At 36.1% G+C, this 17,378-nt stretch overlaps 2 protein-coding genes across 3 annotated transcripts in view; both read left to right on the top strand.

Annotated features, from left to right (window-relative positions):
* The window catches only part of LOC137039767 (atrial natriuretic peptide receptor 2-like), a 20,762-nt gene extending 17,364 nt beyond the window's left edge, over window positions 1–3,398 (top strand). The window contains exons 19-23 of the mRNA XM_067415041.1: window positions 259–398; window positions 492–644; window positions 752–850; window positions 1,199–1,290; window positions 2,655–3,398. Of these exons, the coding sequence (XP_067271142.1) occupies window positions 259–398; window positions 492–644; window positions 752–850; window positions 1,199–1,290; window positions 2,655–2,753 (583 nt within the window). The 3' untranslated portion in view covers window positions 2,754–3,398. The remainder of the gene's footprint in view (window positions 1–258; window positions 399–491; window positions 645–751; window positions 851–1,198; window positions 1,291–2,654) is intronic.
* Window positions 3,309–17,004, top strand: LOC137040459 (afadin- and alpha-actinin-binding protein-like). 2 transcript variants are annotated; one of them, XM_067416110.1, is made up of 12 exons: window positions 3,309–3,483; window positions 5,822–5,959; window positions 6,082–6,285; window positions 9,368–9,478; window positions 9,604–9,739; window positions 10,426–10,501; window positions 10,610–10,790; window positions 12,200–12,347; window positions 14,780–14,895; window positions 15,353–15,526; window positions 15,613–15,724; window positions 15,796–17,004. In XM_067416110.1, exons 2-12 carry the CDS (start codon window positions 5,837–5,839, stop codon window positions 15,855–15,857), a joined length of 1,443 nt encoding a protein of 480 aa, XP_067272211.1. In that variant the 5' UTR covers window positions 3,309–3,483; window positions 5,822–5,836; the 3' UTR covers window positions 15,858–17,004. The 2 variants fall into 2 exon arrangements, with proteins under 2 accessions (XP_067272211.1, XP_067272212.1); XM_067416111.1 differs by having other exon boundaries at window positions 3,311–3,483; window positions 12,212–12,347.
* Window positions 17,005–17,378: the final 374 nt, after the last annotated feature.

Below are 17,378 nucleotides of genomic sequence, written 5' to 3' on the forward strand. Positions count from 1 at the left end.
ATTCAGAAATATTATTCTAATTGAAAACAACTTTTCTATCTTAATATTTTTTTTAATATAGTCAGAACAGCTTTTATTTGAAATAGCCATTTTTTCAACCTCTTTACTGTTACTTTTGAACAATTTAATGCATCATGCTGAATGAAAGTATATATTATTTTAATTGTACTGATCCCAAACTTTTGAACTAGTTAGCATATTATTAATTTTTTATAATATATTAAAGAATAAACATTATTTTGTGTTTCATTTGTCCAGTGACATAGTGGGCTTCACCCAACTCTCAGGCTCCAGCACTCCTCACCAGGTTGTGGATTTCCTCAACAAGCTTTACACCACATTTGATGACATCATCGACAACTATGATGTATACAAAGTGGAAACTATAGGAGATGCTTGTGAGTGCGGTTACAGACATCCTGCTTCCTTTGTTTGTCACATTTTTTTGCATCAAATTGCACAAAAATCAATAAAACCCACTCCCTCATCAGATATGGTGGTCTCAGGAGTACCGAAAGAGAACGGGATCAATCACGCTGGGGAAATTGCCAGCATGGCGCTGGACTTGATCAGCGTCTGTCACACGTTTAAAATCCCACACATGCCCACCACACAGCTGAAGATACGGGCTGGCATTCATTCAGGTCAGCATGGCTTCCGTTAATCATCTTTCCTTAGCTTCAAGCTACCATTTTAAACAATAATTGTCAGCTATGTCCTGTGGATGAGACCGTATTTTATGTTATCTTAGGCCCCGTTGTAGCTGGGGTGGTTGGCACCAAAATGCCCCGATACTGCTTATTTGGCGACACTGTAAACACTGCGTCACGTATGGAGTCCACCAGTGAAGGTATTTGGGCAAACACAGCTGTTTACACAATGTCAATTAGTAACTGATCCTGCCCAACATTTCCGGGCGATGGAATCTTGTAAATATTTGTCTTTGAGTTCTGTTTTATTCGATATAAAGGGATAAAAATGAATGTTGGTTATGCTTGGAACCAAATATTTCCCTTTCTTAAACTTCTGTGGAGATCGAATAAGCTAAAGCTACTGTATCAACCTACTGTGATATTATTACCAAAAGTCTCTAGAGTGTTATGAATCATTATAAAACGTTTTGAAAACCATTTTTGGCCATGTCATTTCCATCCCACATTGCTTTAAATTTCCTTTTGTTGTTTTATGATGCTCACAGCTTTAAAGATCCAGTGCAGTGGCTCTACAGCAGACCTTCTACACACACTTGGCGGATATGTGCTGATGTGTCGTGGGTCTCTCAATGTGAAGGTAGGATGGTCAGTTCAGAGCACTTGTTTGTGTATGGAAAGAAGCCACCCACAGAGCTATTATTTTGCCTGTTGTAAATTTAGTCTGGCAAAATTTTTTGTTCCCTCTCCCTGGTTGCCATGGCTAACTCAAAGAATCTTGCAAACGTTGCATACTTTGAAGCCCTAAAGCTTTATTGTGATAAAAAAAAAAATTAGATGGGAGGAAGGAAGAATGCAAAAGTTTTGCTCGAAAATGCAAAAGTCTAGGAAGAAAACGCAAAAGGTTTTTGGTGGAACGTTTTAGCAAGAAAACGCAAACGTTTCTCAGTGGAACACAATACTTTTGTGAGGGAACGCAAATTATTTGCAAAAATGCAAACGTTTCTCAGTGGAATGTGATACTTTTGTGAGAGAATACAAACGTTTTGCAAAAGAAAGCAAAAGTTTCTAGGTGGAACGCAATACTTAAGCAAGAAAATGCAAAAATTTCACAGTGGAATGCGATACTTTAGCAAGAAAACGCAAACGTTTAGCAAGAAAACACAAAAGTTTCTTGATGGAATGTGATAATTTTGTGAGGGAACGCAATCGCTTTGCAAAAGAACGCTAACGTTTCTAGGTGGAACGCAATACTTTTGTGTGAGGACGCAAACGTTTTACAAAAATGCTAACGTTTTTCCGTGGAACGCCATACTTTTGTGATAGAACAGAAAAGTTCAGCAAGAAAACGCAAATGTTATAATTTTTTTTTTTTTAATCGAATGCAAAAAAACTAAAAATAAATAAATAAGAAAAAGTCCCAGCTAATATTAAAAATGTCCCTTTAGGTGCTCTGTAGCACTCGCTTGACAAGTAATAATTTTCATTAAGTAATATTTATTTTTATTTTCATGATTTGTGTACACATCCTCATAATTTTTTCATATTTTTTTAATTATATATTATTGCTAATATGGTTATTAATTGTATTAATAATAATTATAACATTTATTTAAAAATAGTATTATACATTTTGAAATAATTTTTTTAATAATTGATATTTTTATATTATAATATTTATATTATTTATAATAGTTTTTTTTTTTGTTAATGAACTGATCTGGTATATTATAGATCCTTGTACCAAATCAATCTTCTATTGATGTTTTTCTTCCTGAGATAATGGTATATGGTCCCCAGAGGCTGAACTCAAGACCTCAGTTCAGCTGTGCCTCTCTATTAGGGCTCGGCCTCAGCTGGCTTTTGTGTCTTCACTTAAGTGCTATCTGTTCATTATGCACAAGCAAATGTACACCTCTGCTCTTGCTCCACTCTTTCTTTCTTTTGTATGATGCTGTCCTGCAGGCCATTGTGATTTACTGATTGTGACTCTTTGTTAAACAGGGCAAAGGCGAAATGACAACTTGGTGGCTGGAGGCCAAAAGAGACCCTTTGTCCCGGGAAGATGAACCTTTGGGTCTTCCCATTCCTGTTAGCAACTAACTGCTGCGGTCATATATAGGCACAGCCACGACAGACACTAACAAATAAATGTTTAGCTAAATGATTTCATTTAAATGTATAATTACGGTTGGTGTATATGTATGTGCAAATTTTTTAATTGTATTGCTGCTATGCTGAAATGTTGCTGCTGTCATTGTGTACAAAAACGTAGTATGTTTTGTCTGGAAGATGTAAAAATCATATGTGCCATAGGAAGGGCAAATGTGTTTGTAGAAACAACCTTTCATTAAAAAAAGAAGAAAAAAAAGAGTTAAAGATAAAATAACCACAAATTTGTGGTTATTTTATCTTCACCAGTGCATGATTTGTATATGCTGTAGTATATGCTGAAATAAAATGTGTTGATACAAATTTTTTATATGTGCTTATATAGTATTGCATTTTGGTAGATTGTTACTATCATATTTTAGTTTTTAGCACCTGCAGGCTGCATTGACTGTGACGAAGTCTATTGGTCTATGTTCCGCGGGGGTGCATGGGTTACAGCCAATGACACGCCCTCGTATTTGTTGCATGGCAACGCGTTTGCTTGTGACTGTTTTCGTTCAAGGTTGAGCTGTGTGAAGCGCGCCTGCATCAATGTAACTACGTGCCACAATAAAGCGCTATTTTGCGAAAACTTCACCGCGAAAATGTTTCAGTCTGTGCAAATGTCGGGAAATGAAGCTGACAAACATATTGAGTGCTCTTGAATGCCAAAAGATACGCGGTAAGTGAACCTCTGATGGTTTACAGGTTACAGTCCTCGATTGTTAACAATCTGTATGCTATTCCTTAATAGTAAAGATTTCGTTTTTATGTCGCATTATCATCATGTGTAACTCCAGCGTCCTAATGCAGACATCCTTCTTCTCACCTTAACCTACTTTAGACCTGATCATTTTGGTGTGTTGCCTACTATACTGAGCTTCTCATGGATTTCTGTGTTCAGTCTGTTAGTGTAATAACTTAATCTGTTTATTTTACATTTTTACAACTCAGTACTCACATTTATAATACATTTATGGATATTTTTTGAAAAGTAAACTGTTATCTTTTTCAAAATAATGGACATTGTTATAGCAATCACAAAATTATACATGTAATGTATGTAATATATATATATATATATATATATATATATATATATATATATATATATATATATATATATATATATATATATATATAAATGGGCAAGCGTAAGGATTGAGTGAGTTTGATAAGGACCAAGTTGTGATGGCTAGACGACGACTGGGTCAGAGCATCTCCAAAACTGCAGCTCTTGTGGGGTGTTCCCAGTCTGCAGTGGTCAGACGGACGACCGGGTCATGAGCCAAGGCTCATTGATGCACGCGTGGAGTGAAGGCTGTGTGGTCCGATCAAACAGAAAAGCTACTGTAGCTCAAATTGTTCAAGAAGTTAATGGTGGTTATGGGGCTCCATAGCTGCTGACCAGTCAGGGTGCCCATGCTGACCCCTGTCCACCGCAGAAAGCACCAACAGTGGGCACGAGAGCACCAGAACTGGACCACGGGGCAGTGGAAGAAGGTGGCCTGGTCTGATGAATCACGTTTTCTTTTACATCACGTGGATGTTTGGGTGTGTGTGCGCTTACCTGGGTAACACATGGCACCAATCGCTCCAGTTATCTCATTCCACACGAGCAGCTTTCAGCCCCACCTAGCTTCACACTAGAGTAATGCTAATAAATCTTTAATACATTAGCTCATCCATATGATTTCTGATAGGAATATGATTTCCCATCAGTTTCTTTTCCACCAGCTGAGGTGAAGACAACAAATTCTATGATTCTGCGAAATCAAGGTGTCATCAAGCTGTCTTTATTTTGAAAAAACGACCTCTAGCGTTGAAAATTTCATACTGTGCATTTAATATAATGTTTTTCAACAGATTACCTCACAATGGCCCTCATTTATCAAAAGTGCGTACACCAAATTTCCAGCGTACACCTTGCGTACACCCAAACCCACGGTGACTTTGAGATTTATCAATATGGACGTTGGCGTACGGCTCGCTCAAATCCTACGCCAGCTCAGGAGGTGGTGTACGCACGTTTGAGTTAGTGCGAAAATGCGCAGAAAAACAATTCCTAACACCACAAAACGCACTGACAAGATATGCTATATGACCCACTGTTAAAAACCACAACAACAACATTTAGTGTTTATTTTTGTGCAACATGAACGTCAATGTTTAATTTGTGTGACTTTACCAAAGCGTTTGATTTGTAGGCATATGTATTCCTCCAGTCGCGAGCCTATGGAGGGTCATTCTATCTATCACATCAATCTATCACAATCGCATGTTTCCATCTCATACGAGGACATAAACGCATGTCCGTCATCTGCCTAGGAAGGCATCAAAGCCAGTGTTAGCTTCACTTCCTGTCTCCTGAGAGATCTTCATCTGATTGATTTTTGAAGGCAGCATGTGTATCCGTATGACAGTTGAGCTATAAAAAAAAGATGGCTTCTGAAAGTTGTGGTTGGTGGTCAGTTTGTGTGTAAATGTAAGTTTTGACCAACGTTTTCCATTTTTGATGACATTTCTATCAAGAAATTTGTATTGTAGTAATCCAATATTTGCTTAGTTTTCACCAAAGCTCACTCTATTTTGTTGTAGATCCATAAAACGTTACGCTGCCTCAGAAGTCTGTCCGAAATCAGTTTAGTGAGGTACCTTGGTATGCAAACTCTGCCTACAAAGTCATTAAGTAAATAATGACAATGAGCTAAGTAGTCCTTTTGAATCAATTCCATTTGTCATATTAAGTCAATAGGACATAGGTGATACAAGTAACAGAGATTTCACAACGGTGCTCCAGATAACCAAAGTCTCGTGGGAAAAGGGAAAGATTAGAAGACTCAAAATACTGTGGAAAGTTATTTTAAGGACAAGTTCCCCTCGTAACCTCATTTAAAGCAGTATTCACATTCACTTGTAACCGTAACAGCATGCACAATAATCTTGAGAGAAATCTTCTAAAGACTATTTTTTTAATGTGGATTATTTTATGTATGTGTACATTTCTTGGTCTTTTCCAGAACACATTGACGAGAATGTCTCCGTCAAGACTCTACACAGCGTCTGTGATGCCTCCTCTTCCTTTAAGTTCTTTTAGTGTCTCAAGCAACTTCTGCACGGAAGAGAATATCTCTGAGTGCATTCTGTACATCAATCAGGTAGGTGCTCTTATATTTGTCTGTAGCTTGTTTTGTGGGTTCGAAGAAGAAAAATCTAGACAAGAACAAACTTGGACTCGCATGCCAATGGAATGTGTACTTCTGCCACTCTACATTCACAGGAGTTGTCGTCCCTGTGCTTTCCGCCAATTTTCCGAAACTCGGATGGCATTCGCGATCTTGATGCTGTGGTTGCTCTTAACGACATATATGACTTGATTCAGCTACACCGTCGAACTGTTGGAATGATGGAGGAGCTGGAGGTGGAACAGCTGAAGTCCAGCAGTGACCTCCACTACCAACACCTCACCAACTCCAGACTTAAGGTTTGTGTTTTTTATTACATACAAACAAATACTTTTTTTGTCGAAGTTTGTTTCATGGAATAAAAATGTAAAAGATAATTGCAACTTTTTATCTCACAATTCGTACATTTACATAATTCGTACATTATATGCATGCAATTCAGACTTTATAACTTGCAATTGTGAGTTTATATCATGCAATTCTGGCTTTTTTCTTTCTATAAAATAATTGCAAGAAATAAAATCAGTATTGCAATATTTCACTATCTCACAATTCTTTTCCCCTCACAATTGCAAGTTATAAAGTAAGAATTGTGGGATATAAACTTGCAATTGCAAGAAAAAAGGTATGAATTACACGTTTTTATTTCACAATTCTTACAGTTATAAAGTTACAAAGTCCAATTCTTTGGAAAAAAGTGTGACATTTTCCCACTGACTTTATGTCACGCGATCACGCGCAAAAGTCTGAACTGTAAGATAACAACTCGCAATTCTGGAATTTATAACTTGCGATTGCGAGGAGACAGTTGGGAGACAATTCTGAAAATGCAATTGCGAGTTTATATTCCGCAATTCTAACTTTATAATTTATAACTCTGAGGAAAAAGGTGTGGGGAAAAAAGTTGTAATTTGTACTTTTTTCTTGCAATTGTGAGTTTATATCCCACAATTGTGATTTTATAATTGTTATTTTGTATTCAGTGGTGGAAAAAGCTTCCATAGTTTTTCCACAAGCACTTTACAGTAAGGTTGTATTAGTTAACATTAGGTAACCTTCATGTGGTGTTCAAAACACTGTGGTGTTTCCGGTCAAAAATGACCGGCCCATAAAAAATAGCTTATAAATCACTCATTGTACCATATTTTCAACCAATCTTGGATTCAATCTTTTTGTCAACATGTTCTCTTTCAATTAGGACTGGTTTTATATTTTGATTTGCATCCGAATAATCATAGGCCTCATTTATTTGAGAGTAGGCATTTCATTTTTTGAGTAATTTTGTAAAAAAAAAAAAGTTGGAATAATTTTGGAAATATCAAATAAAATCTGAAGAAAATTGGTATTGTTGATCACACTAGTCAACGTAAAATTTTCACCAGGAATTTTGTTTTTAAAAACTTTAATTTTGTATAAAATGTTACATTGTCACACTTGTGGTGCTCATTTATCTGAGAGTAGGCATGGTCAAAAATGGGCACAATGGCCGACCATTGAAAGTGAATGGGAGAGACTGAAAATAACAGAACAATTTAGTTTTCAGGAGCATGTTCATTATTTTCATGTACACATATGAGCATATGTGCTTGCAAACATCGAGCCCTTGGACCTGTGCATGTATCGATACATTTATACACACGCTACCCAGACACACACACGTTAAAACACACAAACTTTGAGTATTACACATTCTTTTCCACAGAGAGAAATTTGATCCTACTCTAACCTTCATCTAATATACATTTATCCATCTGACATTGCCACACACACACACACACACACACACACACACAAACACAAATTGGCCGTGACTGCAGTGACCCGGCTTCAAAAGAATCTTTCTTTCATGTTCTTGTTTCATCACAACTTCCAGACAAAATATTATGACATTTTGTTTTGGAATTGTGAGGTTCTCACACAGAACTAGACTATATTTACAATTTATATATGTCTGTGCTAGCATGATGTATATTTGTATAAAATGGTACATAGTCACACTTGTGGTGTTGTGGTGTGTGTGTGTGGTAATGTCAGATGGATAAATGTATATTAGATGCAGGTTAGGGTAGGATCAAATGTATCTCTGTGGAAAAGAATGTGTGTAATACTCAAAAAAGTTTGTGTGTTTAAACATGTGTGTGTCTGGGTAGCGTGTGTATAAATGTATCGATACATGCACAGGTCCAAGGGCTTGATGTTTGCAAGCACATATGCTCATATGTGTACATGAAAATAATGAACATGCTCCTGAAAACTAAATTGTTCTGTTATTTTGAGTCTCTCCCATTCACTTTCAATGGTCGGCCATTGTGACCATTTTTGACCATGCCTACTCTCAGATAAATGAGGCCCACGATTAATCAGATGCGAACAGAAATATAAAACCAGTCCTAATTGAAAGAGAACAAGCTGACAAAAATATTGAATTCAAGATTGGGTGAAAATATGGTAATAATGAGTGATTTATAAGCTATTTTTTATAGGCCGGTCATTTTTGACCGGGAACACCACAGGTGTGACTATGTGCCATATTTTTTACAAAACAAAAGTTTCAAAACAAAATTCCTGTTGAAACATTAGAGTAGACTAGTGTGATCAACAGTAGCCATTTATTTCATTTTTTTCATATTTCCAAATTTACTCATAAATTATTTGTTTTTTACTCAAAAAATGAGATGCCTACTCTCTGATAAATGAGGCCCATGATTAATCAGATGCAAACAGAAATATAAAACGAGTCCTAATAGAAAGAGAACATGTTGACAAAAAGATTGAATCCAAGATTGGGTGAAAATATGGTATAATGAGTGATTTATAAGCTATTTTTTATAGGCCGGTCATTTTTGACCGGGAACACCACGAGTGTAACAAGGTAACAAAACTCCTACAAAAAAGTAAGAAAATTTCTCCCCCAAAAATGAGATTTAGTTATACCCTTTGGGAACAAAGTCACTAAGTTTCAGTCCAAAGCGATAACATTACCTAGTATTTTCGGGGAAAAGAAAATCTTCTCCGGGTCAAATTGACCCGAACACCACGTGAGGGCTAATGCATTAGTTAACGTGAACTAATCATGAACAACAGCTCTGTTCAGCATTAGTTAATCTTAACTCACACATTTATTAATGCATCTATTCACATTAACAGTGCATGTCATTAACATTAGTAAATACATTAGTTAACATGAACTGACTGTGAACAATGCCTGTAGCTTCACTGTTTTTTGTAAGTTTATCTTACTGTACATTTTTACATTCGTTTTCGTAGCAGTTGACACGCACTAAGGATTAACAGTTATAACTCACCATCTCACTCTAAAGGTAAAAATGCTGTTGTGTACCTTAGTAGTAAAAAACGAACAACTTTTCAATGGTTTTGCAGGACCAGCTTGAACTTTCGAAAAAGGAAAACATGCGCTTGCACGAGAGAGAGCGTCAGCTGGAAACTAATTTGAAGACTTTGCAAAATTGCCTAAAAGATACAAAAGAAGAGGTATGAAAAATTAATGAGAAATCTGCAAATTTGGACCTCATGCACTGTTGTTTTTTTTTTTCTTTTTTTTTTCTACTTTGATCCTCAGCCTTTAGTCAAATCAGATATGCTCTTTATTTTAATAGGTGCAAAGGCTTCAGGGTATCATTGCAAGCCGTGCCACTCAATACAACCATGACATTAAAAGAAGAGAGAGGGAGCACAACAGAGTAAAGGAGCGCCTTAATCAACTACTCATTGCCAAAAAGGAAAATAAACAAGGTAAAATTAATCACTTATTTCAACCAATATAAAATTAGAAATACATACTCACATACCGTTCAAATGATTGAGGTCTCATGATGTTTTTGAAATAAATATTTTATGCTCACCAAAGTTGTGTTCACACTTGACATCTTTTTTGACTAGAAAAAGTTGATGAGAGCTCTTTTCTTAAAAAAAAGCTGAGTTTAGTTCCAGTAGCAGCAGAGGGCATCTTTTGTTGCTATAACAACAGCTACAACAAGAGTGCTGTGTGGTGCAAAGATACAAAATGTCGTGAAAGTTGGCTGTTGCGTTGGCTTTTAAAGTAAACGGGGAGGAGAATGTTGGTTCACAACAATGTTTGTGGGTGCTTGACATTATACGGGGAAGAAAATTGTATGGTGCTTACAATAATTTAGTCCAGGAGCTCTCGTTATATTATTCTTATATATCATTGTGATCATATCATATATCTCTTTGTGCTCCGACACTAGCACAATTAGTCAATCTACCGTCTCCATTTTTCTTGTTGTTATGGAAGTGAGTCAGGTCTTGCTACTCGCTTATAAAACAGATGCTGGCCGCTTCAAAAAAGACGTCAAGTGTGAACACGCCCTAAGGCTCTATCTGTTTGATCAAAAATACAGCAAAACAGTAATATTGTGAAATATTATCATAATTACTTTACTGCTGGACTCTGTCAGGAATGGAAGTTTTGAATTATGTTGGGAGGTCGGATGGGAGGAGGTGTCTTTGGAAAACTGGAAAAACTGAATCCAGGTAAAATACACAATCCTTTGGGGTTTTTTTTGTTGCCGTTTTAATCGTTCCCCTACAGTATAATATCTTATAAAAACATTAGACATTATTATTTTTATTTTGTTTCAGACATGAGGGAGAGATGTACAAAACTCTTCTCAATGAATTTGATAACCGTCAGAGGGAGTTAATGATGGAAAACATAGAGCTGAAGAAAGTGCTTCAACAAATGAAACGAGAGATGGTGGGGGTTTTGAATTCAAAGAAGACCTGCCAAAAGGAAGCGAGACAGAGCAATAATGTGGATCAGGTTAGACTGTCATGTCCATAACAGCCATTAAACACTAAACACTTTTCTGTTTTTTCTGTGTTTGCTGTATTCGTGTTATTTTTTATTTCCATGATATGGCACTGATGAAGAGTTGATCCAAATGTTTTGCAATTTGCACTTTATAGCACCTTTTTGTATTTCTGTGGCCTCTGTTAAAGGGTTGTGAAACCTTAAAACAAATTTTTTGAGATGCGAACAGTTATGTACAAGCTGCACATAACTGAAAACACAGCCGTACGTCTGATCATGATCACAATGTTACGATGGCTTATTCTACAGGGGTTTTCTACAGGGGTTTTCTACAGGGGTTTTCTACAGGGGTTTCAAACTAGGGCTCCTCCAGAAGGTTCTAAGGGGTCCCCAGAAAATTTCAGAGAATAAAGACAAAGCAAAAATGGATAAAGTCTACCAAATATTCAAACTGGCTCATTTCTAAATGTTTCTTGCCATATACATTTCAGAATTGTATATGTTTGCTTTGAGTCTTTAGTGAGTTTTTCTCACTATAGTCCCCTTTATCTTTTACATTTTTTTCTTAACATAGTATGTACACTGCTTGCATGCATTTATTGTGAAAGTTGTATACAAATAATTTTTTAATTGAAAATGTTCTTCTTCTGGTTTATACATCCAACATTAATAGCCAGTTTAAGATGGAAAACAATATGTTGTATTTATAATGTCACACTTAATATTTATCTAACAGTTGAAACATTTTTTCGTACATAAAAATAGATTGATTTTAGGAAGAGGGTCCCTCAAAAGGTTTATCATATTTGGGGGTCCTTGGCATCATAAAGTTTGAAAACCCCTGTTCTAATACACAGAAGACAATGACATAGAGCGAAAATTCAAAGAAGAATGGGCAAAAAAGTAACTATGCCAATGTGTAATGCTCATAAATGTACTGAAAATATTATCAGATATTTAATTGTTCTACATCATGTCGTCCTCGTTTTGGCCGTTGATATTATAGGGATATATTTAAAAAATGCATCAAGGTGCCCTCAACCCTGTTTTTTGCCCCTCTGTGGTCATGTTTGTCCCTCCGCTAGGTCTGTGTTTTATTGGCTGTTGTCTCCCCTCTTCCTCCTCAACACTCCCGCTTTTCCACAGCTTTACACACCCATTTTTAGAGACTTTTTGCAAGTCTGATGTGTGAAGGGCCAGACTTAAACGGAAGTTTCATGATACTTTAAAATATAATAGATGAACAATTGGAGAGCTTTTGCCCTTTTCCTTTTTTCTACTTTTTGATCTATGCACCCAGTAAGTTATGTGCATATACATTTGGCTCTACACCATTTATTGCACTATATTTTTAAGATATTGACATTTTTTATGAAAAAAGTATGATTTTGATCATATTTCAGTTAATCACATTTCAGTCAAATCTGCAGACAAATTCAGATGACGAGGAACCTTTGAAAGGACCTTCTGAGATGTCCTGTGACCTTGCTCGGGAGAAACTCACCAACAGCATTCGTCAGCAGTGGAGGAAACTCAAACATCATGTTGAGAAACTGGACAGTCAAGGTAGAGGATGATGCTCACAGTCTTTTAGAACTATTGGCTGATTTATACTTCTGCGTCGAACCTCCTCCGTAGCTTCTATGCTGTGGGCTACGCGTCAGTTTTCATTTATACTTCTGCATGCTTTGTCCACGTTGACGTGCAATACACATGTATAGAGAGCATGTGTATTCCTGAGGGAGGTTCTGGCAGACCTATCACAGCGTAAAATCCATGTGTTGTTACATTTTTGAGAGGTTCATGTAAGGGTATGTTGTAAGTTACACGTGCAACACACAGCCTACGATGTTGGGCTTAGGGGTGTGTACATATATATTTTAGGCCCATTCACCAAGGAATATATATATATATATATATATTCCTTAGTGAATGGGCCTAAAATATTTTGGTCCGGACCAGAAGAACCATGAGAATTGAACTACAAGTGCAAAACACACCCTAATGCTGAGTTCACAATGCACAAAGTAGTCAGATCACTGTTCTTTTCGGCGACAGGGAATCCATCATTGGATGACTTTACAATAGGAAGAATCACTGACACCTCTGTCCGGTCCACAAACTACGTTTCACAACCAAACACACTTGTGAAGTGATAAGGAGATAACACAAGATCACGCATTATCATGCATTAAAAAAGACAACCTGCAAGAAGCTTGCAATACAAATTGTGTGTGTTGATTTGCACTGAAAAAGGAGAAAAATATTATTTGCAATGTCCTGCTGTTGTGGCTGGTCGTGCAAATGTTTGTACTTTGTTTCTGTTTCATAGAATTGTAAATCTGTTAAAATACTGATGTTCTGGTCTATAACTCCTCCCCGAACTTTGCGCTGCCCTGTATCTTGTTCTCTCATTGGCTGCAGGTCATCGCAGATATAATTTTCTGTCAGAACAAATTTCACACAGCAGGATTTTGAATCGCCGAAAGGACAAGATGTTTAGCATGGCAAATATTTCACGGGCATCTCATTGTCAATGCTCTCAAATCACATATTTGATCATTCACACTGCATGATTGTAACTCGTGTGAATGAGCACTGATTTGCTTCCGATTTCGGGTATTTTTTTGCGACAGTCCGCGAGTGAAAATCGGGGCTATAATCGTGCAGTGTAAACTCGGCATAAAGGCCCTTTCACACCGAACGTGTAACGAAAAAGCAAAGCGTAAAAGCTAAGCTAATATTTTGCATGCAAAAAGTTCTCGTCAAAACCCTTCACATCAGCCGCGACACGAATTTGCGATGTGTGGGCCGTTTCAGAGCTCCAACATTCCAAAACATTCGCGGCGAAAGCTGAGAAAACACGGACACTTCATCATCCAGTGAAGACGAGCTTTTCATTTTCTTTAAAAGACTGAAAAGAAGAGTTTGGGTGCTCCCAGTCCTAAAAGAACAGAGTCTGAAGGTGTGTATGTGAATCTTGTACAGGAGCCAAAACTTTTATCATGGCCGGTTCCGCAGTTTTGAAAAAGTCTGTGGGACAATTTGAGGAGCTCTTCCAGAGACAGTATAGTTAGCATCGCATCTGACGAGTCAAACCACACACTTCAGGGAACCAATCGATACGGAGCAGCTGTTTCCAGTTGAGTCACAATGTAAACATTTAAAGGGTTAGTTCAACCAAAAATTGAATTGATGACTGATGTTGTTCCACACCTGTAAGACCTCTGGTCATCTTTGGAACACAGTTTAAGATATTTTATATTTAGTCCGACAATGTATCTAAGTGTATGCACACTTTACTGTACATGTCCAGAAATGGAATAAAAAAATAATCAAAGTAGTCCATATGTGACCTCAGTTAGTTAATTAGAATCTCTTGAATTATGATCTCATGATCTGAATCTCTTGATTTCGGATTGCGTGTCAAACTGCTGAAATCACGTGACATTGGCAATCCGAATCATTGATCGATTCACTGATTCACAACCGTTTGAATCTTTATTTGAGGATTGAACACAAAGAAGAAGGAAAAGATAATGGTGAATAAAGTCGCATTTTTGGTTATTTTGGGACCAAAATGTATTTTCGATGCTTCAAAAGATTCTTATTAACTGATCCTTTAAGTGCCACAGACGTACTGATGGCAACCACTTTCCATAGTAGCAGACACAAGATTTAGAAAAAAATCAATACGTTTTAACCTTTTTTGTTACCGCTAGTGTAAAAGAAAATTGACATTCAAGTGAAAAATATATATATATATATTGTTTTTTCACCGCAGCACATTCGCGTTTCATCTGGAAGCACTCATTACACAAACAGCTGATTAAAAACGCTGATCGCTTCCAGTGTGAAAGGACCTTAAGTCTCACCTTTTTGTTTATCACCTCCTTTTCTGATGTGTTTCTTTTGTGGCTTTATCATCCAAAGCACACGACTTAGTAAAATAAATAAACAGATGCTGTTATTTTGTGTTGCAACATTAATGGTGCAAGCTGGAGACAGTGAAGAGATGATCGCAAAACAACTCCATGAAGAGGAAATAGAGAGGCTCAAACAAGAAATTCAGCAGTGCAAAGAGTTTATTCAGACACAACAACAACTTCTGCAAGTGAGTAGAGGCATATTTTCATTCAGTCTTTTCAGTCATTAGCTACGTTTACTTGGATCCTTACAATCCGATTGTAATTAGACTAGTAGCACAGTCTGAATTAAAGTCACATGTCAATCAGAATGAATTGGACAAATCCATTTAAAATTAAATTTGGATTGTAAGGGGTGGTTAAAACCTTTTCTAATCCGATTGAGAGGACATTTAAACACTTGATCGAATTGACAACCGAAACTGGAAAGTAATGTACATATGCAATGCCGTAGAGATGGCGTAATGTGATGTTGTTGTTGAATGCCATAAATTACTGTTTTTCTAAAATGTTCCTTTCACACATCACCTAGGAAGTCTGCTCTTTAGAGCAAAAAAGCTGTATAGGAGAATGGTTAGTATGCAGAAACTTCTTTATACATACATACATATATATATATTTTGTTTTTGTTTTTTTTGTTTACAGCAACAGCTCAACACACCCTGTGATGAGGAGACTGCAGCTGTTCTGAATGATTCGTACATGCTTGAAGAGAAGGAACGCTTGAAAGAAGAGTGGAGAGTGTTTGAAGAACAGAGGAAAAACTTTGAAATGGAAAGGAGAAATTTTACAGAGGCTGCCATTAGATTGGGCCACGAGGTTCTGACTTGTAATCAGCTTTTATGGTCTTCTGAATTCAGTTCTTAATTCATCTTAATTTTAACCAGATTATTCCATTCTTTCAGAGGAAGTCTTTTGAGGACGATCGTGCAACGTGGCTCAAACATCAGTTTCTGAACACCACATTTGCAGACCAGATGAAACCACAAAGTCGCACAGTGGAAGAATTTTCAAAGCGTGAGTGATTCTTTTTACTAGTGTAATTTCTCTTTAAAACAAATCTTGACATTTGTTTTCTGATTTTGCAGACTCAACTCATGAGGAGAAACTCATTTCAATTTCTGGAAAAGTCAGCAAATCTCATCTTTAGTCTGTCACCATATGGAACGGCTTGCAGATGAAGCTATATTTTGTTCCAATACAAGAAGAGAGATGCTTGGAGCCAAAGTGAATGTGTTAGCATGTGAATAAAGTTCACCCGTATCTTTATGAAGAATTTACAACATGCAGGTGCTGTTCATATAATTAGAATATCATCAAAAAGTTGTTTTATTTCACTAATTCCTTTCAAAAAGTAATAATTTACTTTTTGAAATAATAATTTTCTAATTTTCTGAGATACCTGAATTTGGGATGTTCCTTAGTTGTCAGTTATAATTATTAAAATTAAAAGAAATAAACATTTGAAATATATCAGTCTGTATGCAAATAATGAATATCATATACAAGTTTCATTTTTTGAATGGAATTAGTGAAATAAATACACTTTTTGATGATATTCTAATTATATGATCAGCACCTTTACAGATATGAATATTTAACAGATGGATAAGATTGTCAGAGACTTAAGTTAAGCCTGCTAAATCTTACAAGCCTCTGAATTTGTACGTTTTGAAAAATAAGTTTTTATTTAAATATGACCATGGTGACTTTTTGAAACATTTTGCATTTTCATTTAGAAAATCAATGTAGATTTTTATTCATATTATGTTTTGCTAGTAGAAATTAACTCTTGTTTATTGCATTAGTAACAGTTTTTTTAATGGCCTTTCTAACTCTAAACTAGGTACTTTATCGTAGGATAATCATATGCATCACTTTAAACAGTGTTGTTACAGAAACAACTTTTTTTTGTTTCTAAGTTGTAAGGAAAATGTATTTGAGTACTCTAGATCAAATAGTTGATATGTTTATTGTGCATTTGCATTTGATTGTACATTTTTATTTTATATTTTAGACTTTTTGTAGTTTATCAGTGCACCACCATTAATGTTTACATCAGCTCCAAAACCACGTTTTGATTTCCTGTTGCATATGGATAAAGTGCTTAATATAATATACTAGAATATAGGGACTGATCCTAAAATGTATGTATTTTAGATATAATACATAGGCTACTAAGGAATAAGCTTTGTTTATATAAAATGGCAAAGCTTACTTGGAGTAATAATATAGACAGTGTTTCATAATGCTTTAATTAATATTTGTTCAAATAAAGAAAGTAACTTATGTAAAAACGTGGGATAGTTACAATTTCATACAAAAGTAAAGTCAGCACCACCTGTTGTCTTAGAAGTCTCAACAACACAAAGCAAAATGTTCAAATACAATACATCTTACTAAGGGTGTCCCCGACTAAGGATTTACACATTCAAATCAGAATTGTTGAATCTTTCTATAGTCGACTGATAGTCGAATCATCTGTGTGTGTGTGAATGGGTTGAGAGGGGCACAACACTCGTCAGCAGAAGGGTAAAACTATTCTTCATTTCCTTTACACACTGCGCACAGCAACAACTTTTAATAAAGCGACCAAAACTTCCTTTCAACTGACAGACGAACTGACAATTTCAATTTCTTAGGTTTAAATAAAAGGTAATGTGGTGGATAA

The sequence above is a fragment of the Pseudorasbora parva genome, chromosome 14 (assembly GCF_024679245.1).
Source record: "Pseudorasbora parva isolate DD20220531a chromosome 14, ASM2467924v1, whole genome shotgun sequence".
NCBI lineage: Eukaryota > Metazoa > Chordata > Actinopteri > Cypriniformes > Gobionidae > Pseudorasbora > Pseudorasbora parva.

Excerpts from the sequence above, each read along its gene's own strand:
- LOC137040459 (XM_067416110.1), top strand. The coding sequence starts at position 5,837 with ATGTCTCCGTCAAGACTCTACACAGCGTCTGTGATGCCTCCTCTTCCT. Across the intron at positions 6,286-9,367 it reads TCACCAACTCCAGACTTAAG|GACCAGCTTGAACTTTCGAA; the intron begins GTTTGTGTTTTT and ends ATGGTTTTGCAG. Across the intron at positions 14,896-15,352 it reads CACAACAACAACTTCTGCAA|CAACAGCTCAACACACCCTG; the intron begins GTGAGTAGAGGC and ends TTTTGTTTACAG.